We start from the raw sequence: 18,443 nt of genomic DNA, 5'->3' as shown, positions 1-18,443 counted from the left end.
GAGCACACAACCATGCAATCTCCACAGACAAACATTGGCAGTAGAATGGCCTTACTGAAGAACTCCGTGACTTTCAAATGTGGCACAGTCATAGGATGCCACCTTAACAAGTCAGTTTATACAATTTCTGCCCTGCTAGAGCTGCCCCGGTGAACTGTCAGTGCTATTATTGTGAAGTGGAAATGCCTAGGAGCAACAACAGCTCAGCCACAAAGTGGTATGCCACACAAGCTCACAGAACGGGACCGCTGATTGCTGAAGCGCGTTGCGTGTAAAAATAGTATGTCCTCGGTTGCAACACTCACTTCCGAGTTCCAAACTGCCTCTGGAAGCAATGTCAGCACAATAACTGTTTGTCAGGAGCTTCATGAAATGGGTTTCCATGGCAGAGTAGCCGCACACAACCCTAAGATCACCATGGGCAATGCCAAGCGTTGGCTGGAGTGGTGTAAAGCTTGCTGCTATTGGACTCTGGAGCAGTGGAAACGCGTTCTCTGGAGTGATGAATCACGCTTCACCATCTGGCAGTCTGACAGACAAATCTGGGTCTGGCGGATGCCAGGAGAATGCTACCTGCCTGAATGCATAGTGCTAACTGTAAAGTTTGGTGGAGGAGGAATAATGGTCTGGGGCTGTTTTTCATGGTTCGGGACAGGCCCCGAACCAGTGAAGGGAAATCTTAACACTACAGCATACACTGATATTCTAGACGATTCTATGCTTTGAACTTTGTGGAAACAGTTTGGGGAAGGCCCTTTCCTGTTTCAGCATGACAATGCCCCCGTGCACAAAGTGAGGTCCATACAGAAATGGTTTGTCGAGATCGGTGTGGAAGAACTTGACTGGCCTGCACAGAGCCCTGACCTCAACCCCATCGAACACCGTTGGGATGACTTGGAACGCCAACTGCGAGCCAGGCCTAATCGCCCAACATCAGTGCCCGACCTCACTAATGCTCATGGCTGAATCGAAGCAAGTCCCCTCAGCAATGTTCCAACATCTAGTGGAAAGCCTTCCCATAAGAGTGGAGGCTGTTATGGCAGCAAAGGGGGGACCAACTCCATATTAATGCCCATGATTTTGGAATGAGATGTTCGACGAGCAGTACTTTTGGTCATGTAGTGTAGCTGTACTTTTAGTTTATGGTTTACGCAGCTTGTTGGCCATTAGCCAATCGGCATTTCTCAATGAGTTCAAAGTGCGTGAATGCATCCAAATTCCCATCTCCCACTTGGTTACGAACGCAGCATTAGCTCCCAATGTCCCGCCTCCTAAATGCAAAACCCTGCCCACTGGCTCTAGAGTGTAGAGAGAATTCCTTCCTGTACTACCGCTGTACAGACTTAAAAAATTATTCACACAAGCAGGGCAGTTACACATTAGCCCACAGTTGCAGTTGATCAGATCCTACCTACGCTGTTCTTCAAGTAAAATCAAATGCTGGTAATGTCTGACACCTTGCAGGAAAGTAACAATTTTAGCTGTGACTTAATTCACACAAACCGGAGCTGTATTGATGTCCACAAACCGGTGTAAACCATGTTACTAAAATATCGTACCCTCTGGAAATTAAAGTATGTCCCCTGTTACATAGTGGGAGAGTCCTCTCTATTGTTACTTCTGATCCTTTAAAAACACCCAATGAAGCTCAATCTCTGACTACAACAGAGGTGGTCTGTCTACTAACCCCACCACCCCACAACAAACTGCACCTCTCAGCACCAGGGCATGTGTCTCACCTGAAACACATGCATCTTTAAGTGCAGTAAATAGTCATTCTTATAGTCTCTTTCTACGAATATATATGAACAAAATAAAATGTAGTATAGCAGCTAGTTTGGTTCTGGTAACACGTGGCTATAGGACAATGAGTGTGGCAGAACGTTGGCCATGCTACAACGCTGCTGCTTCTTTTGCAAAGGCAGTGAGAGAAGGGATCAACTGTATCCCAGTCAGACAAGGCCCATACCATCCATGCCCCAAGCAGATGACCCCAGGCACGTTGGTTTGGTCCAAGTGGAACGAGACGAAACTCAAAGGCCTCACCTGGAGGATACTTCACAGCAAGGCAAATGGAGAGACAATGCCCTTCAAATAAAATGCGACAAAATGGCTTGATAAAACATTGAAATAGGAAGGCTTACTTTTAACAGTGCAAAATGAGTCCTACCACCAGAGTGTTAAAATGAATGAGACAGATCCATTAGCTAACTGTCCCCACCTTCAACTGGTCAGTCTACATACTCAATAATAATTCACATTAAAAGCTAAATCATGAAACTGAATCAATGCAGCCATTCTATAACCCCAGACAGTCCTGGACAACATATCATGCTTACAGTAATGCTTGGATTACATTATTTGACTGTATAACAAAACGAACTAACTGATCTCACAGGAGCTCCATATAAAATAAATACACCCTTTGTCTTTCAAATTCTTCTTCTTTACACCCAAAACAGGCACTTTGTCATAATTCACCCCATTTACAAAAGACAACTTTTTTTTGTCATTTGTCACCCCCACATAACTATTTTGTGGCATCAATCCTTGGCGCAGTTTACATTCTTTATCAGTTATAACCTGCCCATGTCCGATCATAATGGCCCAAAAATATCAAATTGGTATGTTAACCATAGGACCTGTTTTCTGCATTAACGACTTATTGCACTTTAGGATTGCATGACATCATCAGTTCCTTAGCTAAAAATTGGAAAAACCTCTACGGTCATTGACAGACAAAGAAACTAACAGTGTTCTATTGCTGAAAATGAATGTTAAATAAGACTAATCTCATAAATCTCATAAATAGCAGGAATAAAACAAAGGAAAATTGAAATCTGTAGCTACCACAGTGAACTCTGTAAAGGTTCTGAGTAGGTCCATGATGTGGCCAGGGTTGATATTCTAACAGTACTTGACAGGTAATCCCTAAAACAATGACTGTGGCTGTATGTAAAAAAAACAATAACTCTGTTGATATTGATAGAGAATGCAGTGTTAAACTTTGACTGGCGCAATGACTGCAAGTAAGTCACCATTGGCTTAAAGAGAGAGTAGAGTAAGTGGGCGAGCAGCTTGCCGTATGAAAAATGGCATAGCTGTGAATCACGAGCATTCTTGACTAACAGGCATCGTCATGGCAATCAGACTTCTACGACAAGCTGACAGAGACATGTAAAGAGGACAACATATGATTGAACCCCATGGATAGACAAGTCATCATATCATTCATCACTGGGTTGAGGAACAAGACTGATCCTCACTGGACCTGCTATGCCCCCACGCACCCACCCACTGAAACCATCCTTATCAATTCCCCTGTCTTGTCTTCTAGACTCTGGCATTTTGAAAGTAACACAAAGCAAAAGTTGAGCTGCTGTCAAACCTGTAAGGCGAGGACATGACAATATCAGAGACCGTCCATAATGAATTAAAAACACAGCAGAGGAGAACGGGCCGGGAGAGGATTGGCTGGTTTCGTATTGCATAACGTTTCTGTACTCCCCTCTGGCTGTTGTTGTTATCCTTAGCAGCTTGGCATCCCCTTGTCAGGACCAGAGCTGCACCAGCCCAGGGTCCAATGTGAGACCGACAAGGCTGACTCCCACGAGGACACAGAGGCTGATAGGGGTATTCTAGCTCTCAGGCGAAGTACATGGTCCTCAGTGTGTCGTGATGAATCTGGACAGCCTTGGCGAGGGCCGTGGGGTCTCGGCCATTACTCTGCCCTGAGACATGGCTGCCCTCCGCACTGCGTGTGTTCCAAGAGAAGGAAGTGAGGAAACGAGAAAGGGAAAAGGACAGAAAGGGAGGGAGAGAACCTTTATCTTGAATGAACATGAACATTTTACAATCAATACATGACATCGGCCTCCAGTTTCTTTTTACCTGATAAACAGCAAGAGACATTGATTTTAGCCCTACAGAAAAGTATACTGATCACACTAAAATGAATCCCTTCCCCCCCCCCCCCTCACCTGTCATGTTCTTTGTCCACCAGGTGGTAGCGGGCACGGAAGGCCACCAGGTGGGCGTAGTAGGCTGGCGCGGGGATGGAGACTGAGCGGGTGCAGCGCACGTAGGTGTGGCACAGCTGGTAGGTGAGCAGCTGGAACTCGTCAGCCGTGAAGCAGTTGTCGTCCCACAGGACGTGGTAGTGGGAAGGTCGGCTCGTACCCTGGAGGGAGAAGGCTAAGTCAGTAATACCACAGGGACAATGCAGGTTCTATGGAGAGAATACCAGCATTGATTCAACACTGACAATTAAAGTTTAGTGGAAAGTAATAGAAGCTGATGAAGCTCAGAAAATATCAATGACGGCAAGAGTCGACATTAGGGAGAAATAAGCAGGAGATACTACCTGAACTTGTCCAATAAGAATGCTGACTTTAGTTTTATAACATTTCCCCATCTTATGCCTATTGAACACAACCCTAGTATGAGTCTTGACACACACCTGTATTCCTGCATGGCTGCAGAGGTAAAAGTCAAACTCATAGGGGTGGGTGATGTCTGTGTCCACAGTGGTGCCTGCAGGAATGTTACCACTCCGTCCAACCTGCCAAATAAACAACACCCCAATTAAAAGCAGTTCAACAACCAAATCTATACCTAGCACAAAGTAAATCATTAATGTACAAGGATAGCACCACTTACCCGCTCGTTGCGGTCGGCACAGAAGAGGCGCGTGTGGTGGCGCTTCTGCACCACGATGTAGGTGATGCCCGGCTGGTACTCCTTCTCCAACATGATACAGGCCTCTCTAATGGCCAGCAGCTCATAGTACAGCACCTGCCACACAGAGAGAAGTCGACACATCAGCAAAGAGTGGCGAGCGGTGAAGAATTTAAGGTTGATGGCTAATAGCTCAAGATGAAGTTTAAGACTCAAGTTTAAGGTTAATAATCTATGAAGAACATTGCTATTTGTAATAAATGTATTTCTCAACATAGGGACATAATTTGACTTGGCTGTAAACTTGAAATGAGAGATTGAAGGGGGACGTAAGTATTTGAACTAACCTGTCTGAACTGTCCCTCTGACACTCCATCCCTGTAAAATATGATTCTGGTGGGTTTGTAGCGGGTGGACTTGTAGAACTGGATGAGGAGCTCCCGCACCATGGAGGCCAGGTCCTGGATCACCTCCTGTCTGGGTCTCTGGACCCTCACTGTGGCACAGTACCTGCTGGGGTGGGCATCCATACTGCCCACCACCTGGACAGGGCCAGAGAGAGGGAAATGGTCAGAAACATCACTTCTGACACCATGTTTCAGAATGCTATTGTAGGGGTCTGGGTAACAAAACAAACTAGTAGATTACCAATGTACTAGATACATCACACCCCATGACAACTAGATAGACAGACAAGGCAGTGTTTGTGAGGAAAGTGGCAATTGAAACTAGAATGACAGGAAGAAACTGACCGCTGCAATGGATGGCTTCTTTCCATCTCCGGCTGGAGGATGAGTGACGTCGGCCCCCAGGAAGATAACAGGCTGCTGGAACACTGAGGGACTGGGTGGCGAGACAGACAAACATAAGGCACATATATCCTACAGTCCAAATAGCTGTTTGCCATACACGACATAGGTGCTTTCCATCATAAAGTATATACACTGAGTGTACAAAACATTAAGGACACCTGCTCTTTCCATGATATAGACTGACCAGTGGCGCAGTGGTCTAAGGCACTGCATCACAGTGCTAGCTGTGCCACTAGAGATCCTGGTTCGAGTCCAGGCTCTGTCGCAGCCGGCCGCGACCGGGAGATCCATGGGCGGCGCACAATTGGTCCAGCGTTGTCCAAGGTAGGGGAGGGTTTGGCCGGCAGGAATGTGGGTTCGTTTCCCACGGGGGGCCAGTATAAAAAATAAAATAAAAATAAAAATGTATGCATTCACTAACTGTAAGTCGCTCTGGATAAGAGCGTCTGCTAAATGACTAAAATGTAAATGTAAAAGATTTAAGTGCCTTTGAACGGGGTATGGCTCAACAGTTTCCCATGTGTATCAAGAATGGTCCACCACCCAAAGGACATCCAGCCAATTTGACACAACTGTGGGAAGCTTTGGAGTCAACATGGGCCAGCATCCCTGTGGAATGCTTTTGACAATACACTTTTACATTTGACCTTGTAGAGTCCATGCCCAACAAATTGAGGCTGTTCTGAGGGCAAAAAGGGAGGGAGGGGGGTGAAACTCAATATTAGGAAGGTGTCCTTAATGTTTTGTACACTCAGAGTATGTGTTTCTGCTAAATAGTACATTAACACAAGTGTTTTCTATTACCCAAATAGGGGTTTTCTGCCTGTGGCCACACACACTCTTTCACTCTGTGCGTTACCGTTGGTGTGGCACCAGGATGTTGTTGATGCCCCCCAGTTTGACGTTGATCTTGAGGCAGAGGTTGGAGAGGGTCTGAGGGGATGTCTTCACCACGTTCTTCACCTGGACACACTGAGTGGCCATGCCGAGGAGGGTGTCTCCAACCCGCTTCACCTCAGCTGTGGGAGAGACAGAGGGCACCATTTTACACCTGCTGCCATATTGTAGGACACACGTAACTATGTACACTGCTCAAAAAAATAAAGGGAACATTAAAATAACACATCCTAGATCTGAATGAATTAAATAATCTTATTAAATACTTTTTTCTTTACATAGTTGAATGTGCTGACAACAAAATCACACAAAAATTATCAATGGAAATCACATTTATTAACCCATGGAGGTCTGGATTTGGAGTCACACTCAAAATTAAAAGTGGAAAACCACACTACAGGCTGATCCAACTTTGATGTAATGTCCTTAAAACAAGTCAAAATGAGGCTCAGTAGTGTGTGTGGCCTCCACGTGCCTGTATGACCTCCCTACAACGCCTGGGCATGCTCCTGATGAGGTGGTGGATGGTCTCCTGAGGGATCTCCTCCCAGACCTGGACTAAAGCATCCGCCAACTCCTGGACAGTCTGTGGTGCAACGTGGCGTTGGTGGATGGAGCGAGACATGATGTCCCAGATGTGCTCAATTGGATTCCGGTCTGGGGAACGGGCGGGCCAGTCCATAGCATCAATGCCTTCCTCTTGCAGGAACTGCTGACACACTCCAGCCACATGAGGTCTAGCATTGTCTTGCATTAGGAGGAACCCAGGGCCAACCGCACCAGCATATGGTCTCACAAGGGGTCTGAGGATCTCATCTCGGTACGTAATGGCAGTCAGGCTACCTCTGGCGAGCACATGGAGGGCTGTGCGGCCCCCCAAAGAAATGCCACCCCACACCATGACTGACCCACCGCCATACCGGTCATGCTGGAGGATGTTGCAGGCAGCAGAACGTTCTCCACGGCGTCTCCAGACTCTGTCACGTCTGTCACATGTGCTCAGTGTGAACCTGCTTTCATCTGTGAAGAGCACAGGGCGCCAGTGGCGAATTTGCCAATCTTGGTGTTCTCTGGCAAATGCCAAACGTCCTGCACGGTGTTGGGCTGTAAGCACAACCCCCACCTCTGGACGTCGGGCCCTCATACCACCCTCATGGAGTCTGTTTCTGACCGTTTGAGCAGACACATGCACATTTGTGGCCTGCTGGAGGTCATTTTGCAGGGCTCTGGCAGTGCTCCTCCTGCTCCTCCTTGCACAAAGGTGGAGGTAGCAGTCCTGCTGCTGGGTTGTTGCCCTGCTACGGCCTCCTCCACGTCTCCTGATGTACTGGCCTGTGTCCTGGTAGCGCCTCCATGCTCTGGACACTACGCTGACAGACACAGCAAACCTTGCCAGAGCTCGCATTGATGTGCCATCCTGGATGAGCTGCACTACCTGAGCCACTTGTGTGGGTTGTAGACTCCGTCTCATGATACCACTAGAGTGAAAGCACCGCCAGCATTCAAAAGTGACCAAAACATCAGCCAGGAAGCATAGGAACTGAAGTGGTCTGTGGTCACCATCTGCAGAACCACTCCTTTATTGGGGGTGTCTTGCTAATTGCCTATAATTTCCACCTGTTGTCTATTCCATTTGCACAACAGCATGTGAAATGTATTGTCAATCAGTGTTGCTTCCTAAGTGGACAGTTTGATTTCACAGAAGTGTGATTGACTTGGAGTTACATTGTGTTGTTGTTTTTGAGCAGTGTATTTACACCCATTGCAATATTGTAGGACACAGGTAACCATTTTACACCTGATACTATCTTGTACATGGTATATATACACTCAGGCTATGGAAATAACATACAAATAAATATATAAATAGTATATGAACAGAGTTTTAAAAAATATCAAATGTGAAAGAAAATGAAAGTGTCTAGTCTGTGACCGTACCATAGACTGGGGTCTTCCCAGGCAGGATGACGATGATGAGCTGCAGGCCAGCATAGGTGTTCTTCAGGTGCCTGAACATGGGCTCCACGCTGTCTGATCCCTGAGCGTACTTACAGAAACATGGCTGGCCCTGGATTGGCATCCCAGCATCCTTAGAGATCTTACGCAGCTGGTCAGTAAAACCCCTGTAGAGATGGAGGGAAGGAGAGAGAGAGGATGGGAAGGAGAGGATGGGAAGGAGAGAGAGAGGATGAGAAAGAGAATGAGAAGGGGGGGGGGATGAGGAGACCCAAAGAGATGTTATGGACAGACACAGAGAGACGTAAGTGTTGCAGAAACCAACCAAAAGAAACGAACAAATTTGATATAACATAATAGATATGCTAATAATGCTAATTTTATGTTGATTATAATGTTATTGCATTGGGCTGAGTATTTACCTGTTGAAACAGAGACCTGTGTGTGTGTTTCTGATGTATGTATAAGACAGACAGCACTCACTTGAGGATCTCCTCGCGACACTGCCTCTGCGTGGCGAAGCAGGCGATGGCCCACATCTTGATCTCCACCCCGGTGTGGAACTGTTTGCCCCTCATGTCCCACACACCGTGGCTGGGCGTGGCCACCGTGCGGTTCTGCAACGACACCGCAGGGTTCATCTGCTGGGGCTGCCACCCACACACACACACACACACACACACACACATACATAAATACAGACAGTACGGACATGGACAGAAAGGTGGAAAGACCAATTGGTTCGAAAAGATTGAGGAACTTTTGTTTGTATTTTCTTCGAAATTGTCATTTAATGCATCTAAAAACATTGTCATGCCATTCGTCATAGCCTTCACACAAGCAAAGTAGTAATCATTATTTTCAGAGATAGAAAAATAGAGGTGGGTGAAAGAGAGAGGGTGGTAGAGGTTGACAGTTGGCGGCAGGTAGCCTAGCGGTTAAGAGCGTTGGACCAGTAACCAAAAGGTTGCTGGTTCGAATCCCCGAGCTGACTAGGTGAAAAATCTGAGCAAGGCACTTAACCCTAATTGCTCCTGTTAGTCGCTCTGGATAAGAGCGTCTGCTAAATTACGTAAATGTCAAGTGACAAAATGAAAGAGCCAGGGGCAAGAAAGAGAGAGAGAGAGAGATGGGGAAGCTAAATCACAGAGACATGCGGATGAAGGATGATTTAAAGGGTATGTACCATGAAGTGTTCCAAGCTTGCCCTGCCACCGTACTGCAGCCCGGGGGCCGGCAGCACACGACCAGTCACCTGAGCCATCTCGTCACGCACGCGGAACTGAAACTCCTGGACGAACGGGTCCGCCTCATAGTTCGCACTCCGCACCTGGACACAGGGAGGGAGTGAATGAGAGAAGAGGAGGATAGAGGTGTAGGACGGAGGGAGGGGTAGTAGCAAAACAGGAAATCATTAGTTTGGAGGAGATAATAACTTAAGCAGGTGGATGAGACAAGTTTCCCCCTTACTACAGTATGTAAGCGCTTTGAGCATCTGGAAAAGTGCTATATCAATTACTATGATTAATTATAAAAAGACACTCAGTAGTCGTAATACCTCCCAGTCATTGGAGGGCGCTATAGACAGTACTCACCAGCCTGCTGATCTCCTCCTGTCTGTCTGGGGCAGAGCGGGCCGTGGCTTTGATCATGGTGGACGTCTGGTTATCAGTGAGTTTTTTTATACAGCGCTGGCCAGCTACTATGTTGCACACCTGCACGGAGACACACATAGGAATATGAGTTAAAAGTAATTTAATACAGTAGAGAGAGCAGTATTGGTACAGTTTTATGCTGAGGGCCCTGAGTTCATCCTGACCACATGAAATACAATAACTCAGGGCTCTACTTATGCTGACTAAGATCACTGCTGCTGAGAGCAAACTCCCATCGCACATAATCAAAGAGAGGTTGAGAATTGGTCAAAAGTACAAAGAGCCAGTGGTACTCACCTCCAGTGGCAGGTAGGTGTGTTTCTGCTCCTGGCCCACCTGTAGGCAGGGGAGGTGGGGGTACTTCAGCTGCAGGCTGTACTTCTCTCTGAAGTACTGGGCCACCGTGCGCTCCACTGTCTGACCATTCTCCAGCTGCAGGGGGAACCTGGGGGTTCGGGGAGGAGAAACATGGAGTTGATATGTTTTTGTGACTTTGTACTCATCTAGTTTTCATGTTTAACTCTTAGGGGCGGTTTCTGGGACACAGATTAAGCCTAGTCCTGGACCAAAAAGCATTTTCAATGGAGATTCTCCATTGAGATTGCTTTTTATTCCAGGACTAGACTTAATCTGTGTCCAGGAAGCTGCCCCTTAGTCCAATATAGAGCCAATTCAAGGCATCGTTCCAGGCTGTGTCAGAGTTCAACTACACATATCCCTGTCTCTCTGAGTAGGTACTCACGTCTGGTGGCTGGCAGGGCGGCGGGTCACGTTACACACTCTGTACTTCCTCCGCATCGTCCCACAGTGGGTCACTTCCACCTTCAGACCTGGACACAGCAAAGGAAGGAGAGGAATATGTCTGAGAAGAACTATCCAACAATTTAATTATATCGTTTTAAGGGGCTTCTAATGCCCAATGCAAACACATTTTCATGTGGTATGTTCAATTGAAAGTCATCATGGATGACAGAAATCATAGAATACAGACAGTCATCTATGTACAATTTGGCAGGTAGCAAAACGATTCAGCAATACAGAAATAGCAGTGAGTCACAATACCAATATCCCTACAACCAAAACAAAGTTAGAATGACAAAAACATTAGCCCTGGAGGTCAACAGTGATGCAAGGAGTCCAGCAGCATGTTCCACTGCAGTGTTAGCATTCCTGTGCCTGGGGTGGTGGTGACGGCACTCTGCATACCTTTGATCTCTTTGGTGAACTTGACCCTGTGGGAGTCAGTGAGGGGCCGGGGCTGCTCGTCTATGTTGTGGATGTCCAGGACCTCACACATGAACTGGATCACCGGCTGGGCCTTGTAGAACGCCGTAGCCGATACTATAGATGAGAAGTGGTCAAATTCAAATAAGTTACTTCAATGCAGAAGGATCCAAGTTATGATAGTCTACAACCAAATTCAAATAGTAAGAGTTAGAATAGGTCAATTCGAAATCAGGGACTTTAATGTAGCTAAGGAACCCAATTCTGATAGCTTACAACCAAATTCTGAGTAAAAATGTTAGGTATAGGCTGAATTCTATACCATTTGGACTAATCAAAGACAGGACTGACTAAACACGATGCAACGCAACATACACTTCCGCGTTGTCTCCATGCTGCTGTGCTGTTTGTTGCTACTTGGCAGGTGCCAAACTTTGTACTTTTAACAACTATTAAATCAAACTCTGTATTTAACAAATTTACCAACGTCTTAGTTTTGTCCTCACTCAACTTCTTTCATCCAATTTTTCCACCCCGGACACTTTATCTGCACGACCTCCACCAGCCGAAAAAGCTAAGTAAAATGATGCCTTCTAATTGCAGTCGCTGTAGGCCTACTCATAATATGCAGGAGAACTATCACCTTATGGTGAGGATAGCCGAGTTGCAAGCCCAGCTTCAGACGCAATCGTTAGGCAAGGGCAATTCTGTGCCACCAGTAAGTACAGGTAGTAGTGTTAAATCCCCCCACACAGTTCCCGCAGCCGGACAATTTTCTCACGGCTTCTGGAAAGAAATGCTGTCGGCATGCTTAACCGGTGTCGCTCATTCAGCCGACAGCAACTTTCAACCTGTTTTCCCCACTAAGCAACGAGTCAGAGTCAGAGCCCGAGCATTCTCAGGTCTGTCCTCCACCCGTTACGGGGTCTGAGCCGCCGAAGCCTCCCATCATTAGCTCGGACAAATTTAAAACGCTAGTCATTGGCGACTCCATTACCTGCAATATTAGACTTAAAAAGAATCATCCAGCGATCATACATAGTTTACCAGGGCGCAGGGCTACCGACGTAAAGGCTCATCTGAAGATGGTTCTGGCTGAGGCTAAAATTGGCGAGTGTAGAAGGTATAGGGATATTGTTATCCATGTCGGCACCAACAACGTTAGGATGAAACAGTCAGAGGTCACCTAGTGCAACATAGCTTCAGCGTGTAACTTAGCCCGAAAGATATGTCGGCATCGAGTAATTGTCTCTGGCCCCCTCCCAGTTAGGGGGAGTGATGAGCTCTACAGCAGATTCGCACAACTCAATCGCTGGTTGAAAACTGTTTATTGCCCCTCCCAAAAGATTGAATTTGTAGATAATTGTCCCTCTTTCTGGGACTCACCCACAAACAGGACCAAGGCTGGCCTGCTGAAGAGTGACAGACTCCATCCTAGCTGGAGGGGTGCTCTCATCTTATCTATCAACATAGACAGGGCTCTACCTCCACAATGAGATACGGTGCAGGCAGCAGGCTGTTAGCCAGCCTGCCAACTTAGTGGAGTCTGCCCCTAGCACAGTCAGTGTAGTCAGCTCAGTTTTCCCCATCGTGTCCGTGTCTCTCCCCTCCCAGAGGATCTGAGCCCTAGGACCATGCCTCAGGACTACCTGGCCTGATGACTCCTGGCTGTTCCCGTCTCCAGTCCACCTGGTCGTGCTGTTGATAGTTTATGCTGTTCTGCCTGCGGCTATGGAACCCTGACCTGTTGTCCTGCTGTCTCAACCTCTGAATGCTCAGCTATGAAAAGCCAAGAGACATGGCCATGTACTCCTATAATCTCCACCCCTCACAGCCTGCTTCCTCTCTAGGTTTCTTCCTAGGTTCCTGCCTTTCTAGGGAGTTTTTCCTAACCGCGCTTCTACATCTGCATTGCTTGCTCTCTGGGGTTTTAGGCTCGGTTTCTGTATAAGCACTTTGTGACAGCTGCTGATGTAAAAATGGCTTTATAAATACATTTCATTGATTGAGAAATCACAGACTGACTGAGATGCTACATCATCATCCAGACAACATGGAAGGAAACAAGTCCCTGCCACCAGTGAATAATATATTTTTTTAATCATTATCCATGTTCCTTACAGTCAAGAGAAAAGGCCCTCACCGTCAATGTTGAGCATCATCTTCCACATGGCGGGCCGCACCGACTGGTGGAAGCCGAACCACACCTCCCTGCCCCCGCCCAGGGGGTGGTCGTAACCCTCTGGGGAGGAGAAGAAGGAGCGCCCCACTGGGGTGTACCTGGGGGAGAAGAAAGAGGGTCACCTTTCACAGCCAGAAAATTAATTGAATTACTCTACTCATCATGTTTCATTCAAGACATAGCTTCATTAGGTTATATATCTTCTTCGAAATAATCTATACTATAGGATACTATATACTACTAGTATATTCAGGACTATAAGGGTAGATAAATACATATATACTCTTAAACTGCGCACCGAACAGAATAGCTTGTTCCACATCTAAAAAAATACAGCATAGAGCTTTTGATAGCAGTTCTACAGTACATGGACACTCCTAGGCCCTCAGACCATAGATACATATGCAATACCAGTGCTGTCCACACAGAAGTGACTCACTTCATGGAAGGCAGGTGTCGCAGCACCACGTCCACAGCGTGTACAGGGTTGGTGCTGATGGGCTTGTCCAGCTCCAAGGGCTCAGGCATGGTGCGCCCCATCAGGACCTCGTGCAGCATGTGCCAGCTGACTAGCGACACAAACTTGATAGACACTTTGAAGGGGCGATCCTTACCCCCCTCCCCTGGCAGGGTGACGTCCAGATCCACCTGAGGAGAAAATAGACGGGAGCTCAAGCTATGGCAACTCAATGTATCACCAGCACACCCATCTGACATTCAACATTGTAAATTACACTAGAAATGTTATCATGTGTATCTTGTGTGTGTGCGCACAACTCACCCCCGCTGTGGCGACTGGTAGGGGGTTGGCTGTGTAGAGGCTCCTCTTCCCATCGTAGACTGGCCTTCGGTCCCCAAAGATGGTCACCTTGAAGTGCTTCACCATGGAGTCCACCACCTCTCTATTAGGGGCACAAGAGAGACAAATATATCAACACTCCAACATTGCTCCATAACCCTGGTCTTTTAAGTGGGTAAAGAGATGCAGAGTACAGTTCGTGTGATCACATGAAAGATCTGCAGCCAGTTTGTGTTGGTTTGAGAATGTTGATGCTGACACATGATAGGTTTGTGGGTTTGATCCAGCACGTCGGGCAGCTGTATACCTATTGACGCGACGCGGGCACTTCTCAGGCTTGATGTCTACTTCATAGAGGTAGACGTCCATCTTGGGGATATCCACCTGGAAGCAGTTGGCCAGTAGCTTGATAGGCTTCCCCATGGTGCCAAAGCCAGGCCGCCGAGGCACTGAGAATAGGGCCTGGGCCCCAACATCTCCTAGAGGGAGAGAGAGAGGGCGCCAGTACTCAATATAAAACACTTCTGAAATAGAGGTTGTGGGGGAGGAGAGGAAAAGAAAGGGATCAAGAGAAAGAGTAAGAGAGAGAGAGAGACAGGGGAGTGAGAGGAAGAGCAACATCAAACTGTAGATAGGAAGTGGTAGATATTGTGGCGAAAGGCAGGGGGCTCAAGGGGGATATAAAAATCCTGTGAGGGTATTGTCCCACATAAGGAGGAGATCAAATAGGAGAGTCATGAGTCGCCTAGTTTTTCTTCCTCCCCAGAGCTATTGACACTAAAGGCTGCAGCGTTTTGTGGTGACATTTACCATGTTAAGGCACTGAATTCTCCTAACTGACAAACACAAGCTTTGGATGACAGTAGAGTAGGGCTGTGCCAGCCACACTATGCCAATACTCTACCAAAGCGCTTTCATGACAGCCTCGTCGGAAACTACTCCGGTAATCATGACGTCACAAAACCACACAAACACTACCCCACTTATGACTCAGATGAGCTGTAAACTACCTACTCTGACACCCACACAAAATACATGACACCCACTCATACAGTGACATGAGTCATCACTCAGAAAACTTCAAATCAAAATCATGTGTAAAGAAGAATATAAGAAAGAGTATTATAGGCATACGAGTTAAATAGGATGTGTTCTTCACATATTGTAGACCTCAAAACATAGAATGACATCTAGAACATTTATTATAGGATCTCTATGACCTCAAATTGAAAAAATATTACTAGGTCTAAAGGGGAAGCTAAAGGTGAGGCTGTCCTGGTTCATAGCACTGTGTCAGGGTCAGGGAATGACCCTGCAGTAAAGTGTTCGGGGATAAAGTTTCCCCTAGGTACAGATCTAGGATCAGCTTTCCTCCCCCCAATCCTAAACTTAACCATTAGGCCTCATGGGGGAAATGACCCGAGATCAGCATTTATGGGCAACTTCACCCTACTCCCAGAAACGTGGTGTAGTAAAGTGAGAGCGTCTGTGATGGCGCGTCCCCCAGTGTCTATCACTCGAACCCATGTGTCGTAGCCATGCCAACATCACCCATGTTGTTGCCACTTCTCCATGGTAACGCAGACCATGCTGACAAGAGGAGGAAAAACAGACACAAACAAGCACTGATCTCATCAAGGGTCCAGCTTAGCTTACCTGTGGAAAGATCAAAGGAAGATGGTCTAATAGTGAGTTGGACAATTAATATTGTCAGCCAGGAACAGAAATAGCCTATATGCTCAAACCTTAACTTATACACTGACTGCACTACTGAACAACTACTGAACCTAAACCTACCAAGAAACAACCAAGTGTGCAAGAGTAGGCAGCAATGGAGGTGTAGATGGCTAACTAACTGCCTCTTCTTCTTTCTCCTCCCCTTCCATGTATAGTTAGGCCACAAGTCTACCCACACAGAGCTCTGGATCCTGGGCTCTCTTGGCTTACACATACAGAACGCACACAATAAATATCATGTGAAAGTTGTAGGCTTTTATCATAGTGACTCTGACAGTTGTGTTCAGCCAGGTACAGGCACTCGGCAGCTTTGCCCAAGATGTTCTCCGAAGGAGCCTACCGTTAATCCTTTAGGTCCAAGGACCTTACAGTGCCTTCAGAAAGTATTCATACCCCTTGGCTTATTCCACATTTGGTGTCACCCATCTACACACAATACCCCATAATGACAAGTGAAAACATGTTTTTAGAAATTGGTTAAAATTTATTGAAAATGAAATACAGAAATCTCTCATTTACATAAGTATTCACACCCCTGAGCCAATACATGTTAGAATCACGATTACAGCTGTGAGTCTTTCTGGGTAAGTCTAAAGAGCTTTGCACACCTGGATTGTACAATATTTGCACATTATTCTTTAAAGATTCTTCAAGCTCTGTCAAGTTGGTTGTTGATCATTGCTAGACAGCCATTTTCAAGTCTTACCATAGATTTTGAAGCCGATTTAAGTCAAAACTAACTAGGCCACTCAGGAACATTTAATGTCGTCTTGGTAAGCAACTCCAGTGTATATTTGGCTTTGTGTTTTAGGTTATTGTCCTGCTGAAAGGTGAATTTGTCTCCCAGTGTCTGTTGGAAAGCAGACAACCAGGTTTTCCTCAAGGATTTTGCCTGTGCTTAGCTCTATTCCGTTTTTCTTTTATCCTAAAAAACTCTAGTCCTTGCCGATGACAAGCATACCCATAACATGATGCAGCCACCACCATGCTTGAAAATATGAACAGTGGTACTCAGTGATGTGTTGGATTTGCAGTTTATTGCATATTTTGGAAAAAAAAATTTCTGTACAGGCTTCCTTCTTTTCACTGACATTTAGGTTAGTATTGTGGAATAACTACATTTTAGTCATTTAGCAGACGCTCTTATCCAGAGCGACTTACGGTTAGTGACAATGCTGTTGATTCATCCTCAGTTCTCCTATCACAGCCATTAAACTCGGTAACTGTTTTAAAGTCACCATTTGGCCTCATGTTGAAATCCCTGAGCGGTTTACGTCCTCTCCGGCAACTGTGTTAGGAAGGACACCTGTATCTTTGTAGTGATTGGGTGCATTGATACACCATCCAAAAGTTTAATTAATAACTTTACCATGCTCAAAGGAATAGTCAATGTCTGCAAAAAATTTTACCCATCTACCAAGGTGCCCTTCTTTGCGTGGCATTGGAAAACCTCCCTGGTCTTTGTGTTTGAAATTCACTGCTCGGCTGAGGGACCTTACAGATAATTGTATGTGTGGGGTACGAAAATCATGTTAAACACTATTATTGCACACGGAGTGAGTCCATGCAACTTATTATGTGACTCGTTAAGCAAATGTTTACTCCTAAACTTATTTAGGCTTTCCATAACAAAGGGGTTGAATATTTATTGACTGAAGACATTTTAGCTTTTCATTTTTTATTAAAATGTCTACAAACATAATTCAACTTTGACATTATGGAGTATTGTGTGTAGGCCAGTGACACAAAATCTTAATTTAATCCATTTTAAATTCAGACTGTAACACAACAAAATGTGGGGGGGAAATAAAGGGGTGTGAATACTTTGGTAGACTGGCTCTGGCAGGCAAAACAGCCAAATACTACATCTAAATGTGAATCGATTCTCAATTGCAATATGGTTCTAGAAACATAAAGCCCTTTACTTTCATATCACATCAAAAAAGAATTTCACAAATGCAAAATATTCACTTACTGTACACTGTTTTAACCAGCTTGATCACAGTTGCAGCTGACAGTATTTTTCAGTGACACCATTCTGGCAGCCTTCATCCATTACACACAGGTGTTCGGAGCATGCTAGATAGCTAATTAGCACAGGTGGTCCCTCTGTCTTCCATAAACACACGCTGTAACATGGAGATATGGCCCTGTGGGAACACTAACCCTATAAAAAGGTGTGTATCAAGTTAAGCTTTTTATGTTATTTTATTATTGCTGATATAAAAGATAAAAAGGTCCTTATGCATCCAAAACCGTACCGCAAACAATGCGTGTTAATGTTTAGACCGAGCGTCGGGGCTCTTAACAAAACTCCCCTGTACAGGAGATGCCTTCGTCCAATGGCTCGTGTGTTAAATAATGGAACTGAGTCATGATCAAGGGCTATCGGCAGCTGTATCCTACCTCTGGCTCCGCCACATTAACACACGGGTCATTCTGTGCATGTAAAATTGATATATACAGTTGAAGTCAGAAGTTTACATACACTTAGGTTGGAGTCA

General features: G+C 45.9%; 1 protein-coding gene across 1 annotated transcript in view; it reads right to left on the bottom strand.

Annotated features, from left to right (window-relative positions):
- Nucleotides 1-3,645: 3,645 nt before the first annotated feature.
- LOC311133066 (protein argonaute-3-like) overlaps nt 3,646-18,443 on the bottom strand; it is a gene marked incomplete at its 3' end in the record, with an annotated part of 29,472 nt that continues 14,674 nt past the window's right edge. The window contains exons 2-19 of the mRNA XM_084166499.1: nt 14,510-14,681; nt 14,185-14,305; nt 13,843-14,051; nt 13,365-13,501; nt 11,204-11,338; nt 10,740-10,827; nt 10,295-10,442; nt 9,938-10,057; nt 9,529-9,672; nt 8,826-8,992; nt 8,325-8,509; nt 6,349-6,508; nt 5,430-5,520; nt 5,025-5,219; nt 4,660-4,794; nt 4,460-4,561; nt 3,981-4,180; nt 3,646-3,754 (exon numbers count right to left, since the gene is read on the bottom strand). Coding sequence (XP_084022625.1) covers nt 3,646-3,754; nt 3,981-4,180; nt 4,460-4,561; nt 4,660-4,794; nt 5,025-5,219; nt 5,430-5,520; nt 6,349-6,508; nt 8,325-8,509; nt 8,826-8,992; nt 9,529-9,672; nt 9,938-10,057; nt 10,295-10,442; nt 10,740-10,827; nt 11,204-11,338; nt 13,365-13,501; nt 13,843-14,051; nt 14,185-14,305; nt 14,510-14,681 — 2,618 coding nt within the window. The remainder of the gene's footprint in view (nt 3,755-3,980; nt 4,181-4,459; nt 4,562-4,659; nt 4,795-5,024; nt 5,220-5,429; nt 5,521-6,348; nt 6,509-8,324; nt 8,510-8,825; nt 8,993-9,528; nt 9,673-9,937; nt 10,058-10,294; nt 10,443-10,739; nt 10,828-11,203; nt 11,339-13,364; nt 13,502-13,842; nt 14,052-14,184; nt 14,306-14,509; nt 14,682-18,443) is intronic.

This window comes from Coregonus lavaretus, assembly GCF_964263955.1.
Source record: "Coregonus lavaretus genome assembly, chromosome: 7".
In the NCBI taxonomy this organism is placed as follows: Eukaryota; Metazoa; Chordata; class Actinopteri; order Salmoniformes; family Salmonidae; genus Coregonus; species Coregonus lavaretus.
Note: the sequence above shows the minus strand (reverse complement) of the source record. Positions and strands in the feature narration are given on the sequence as shown.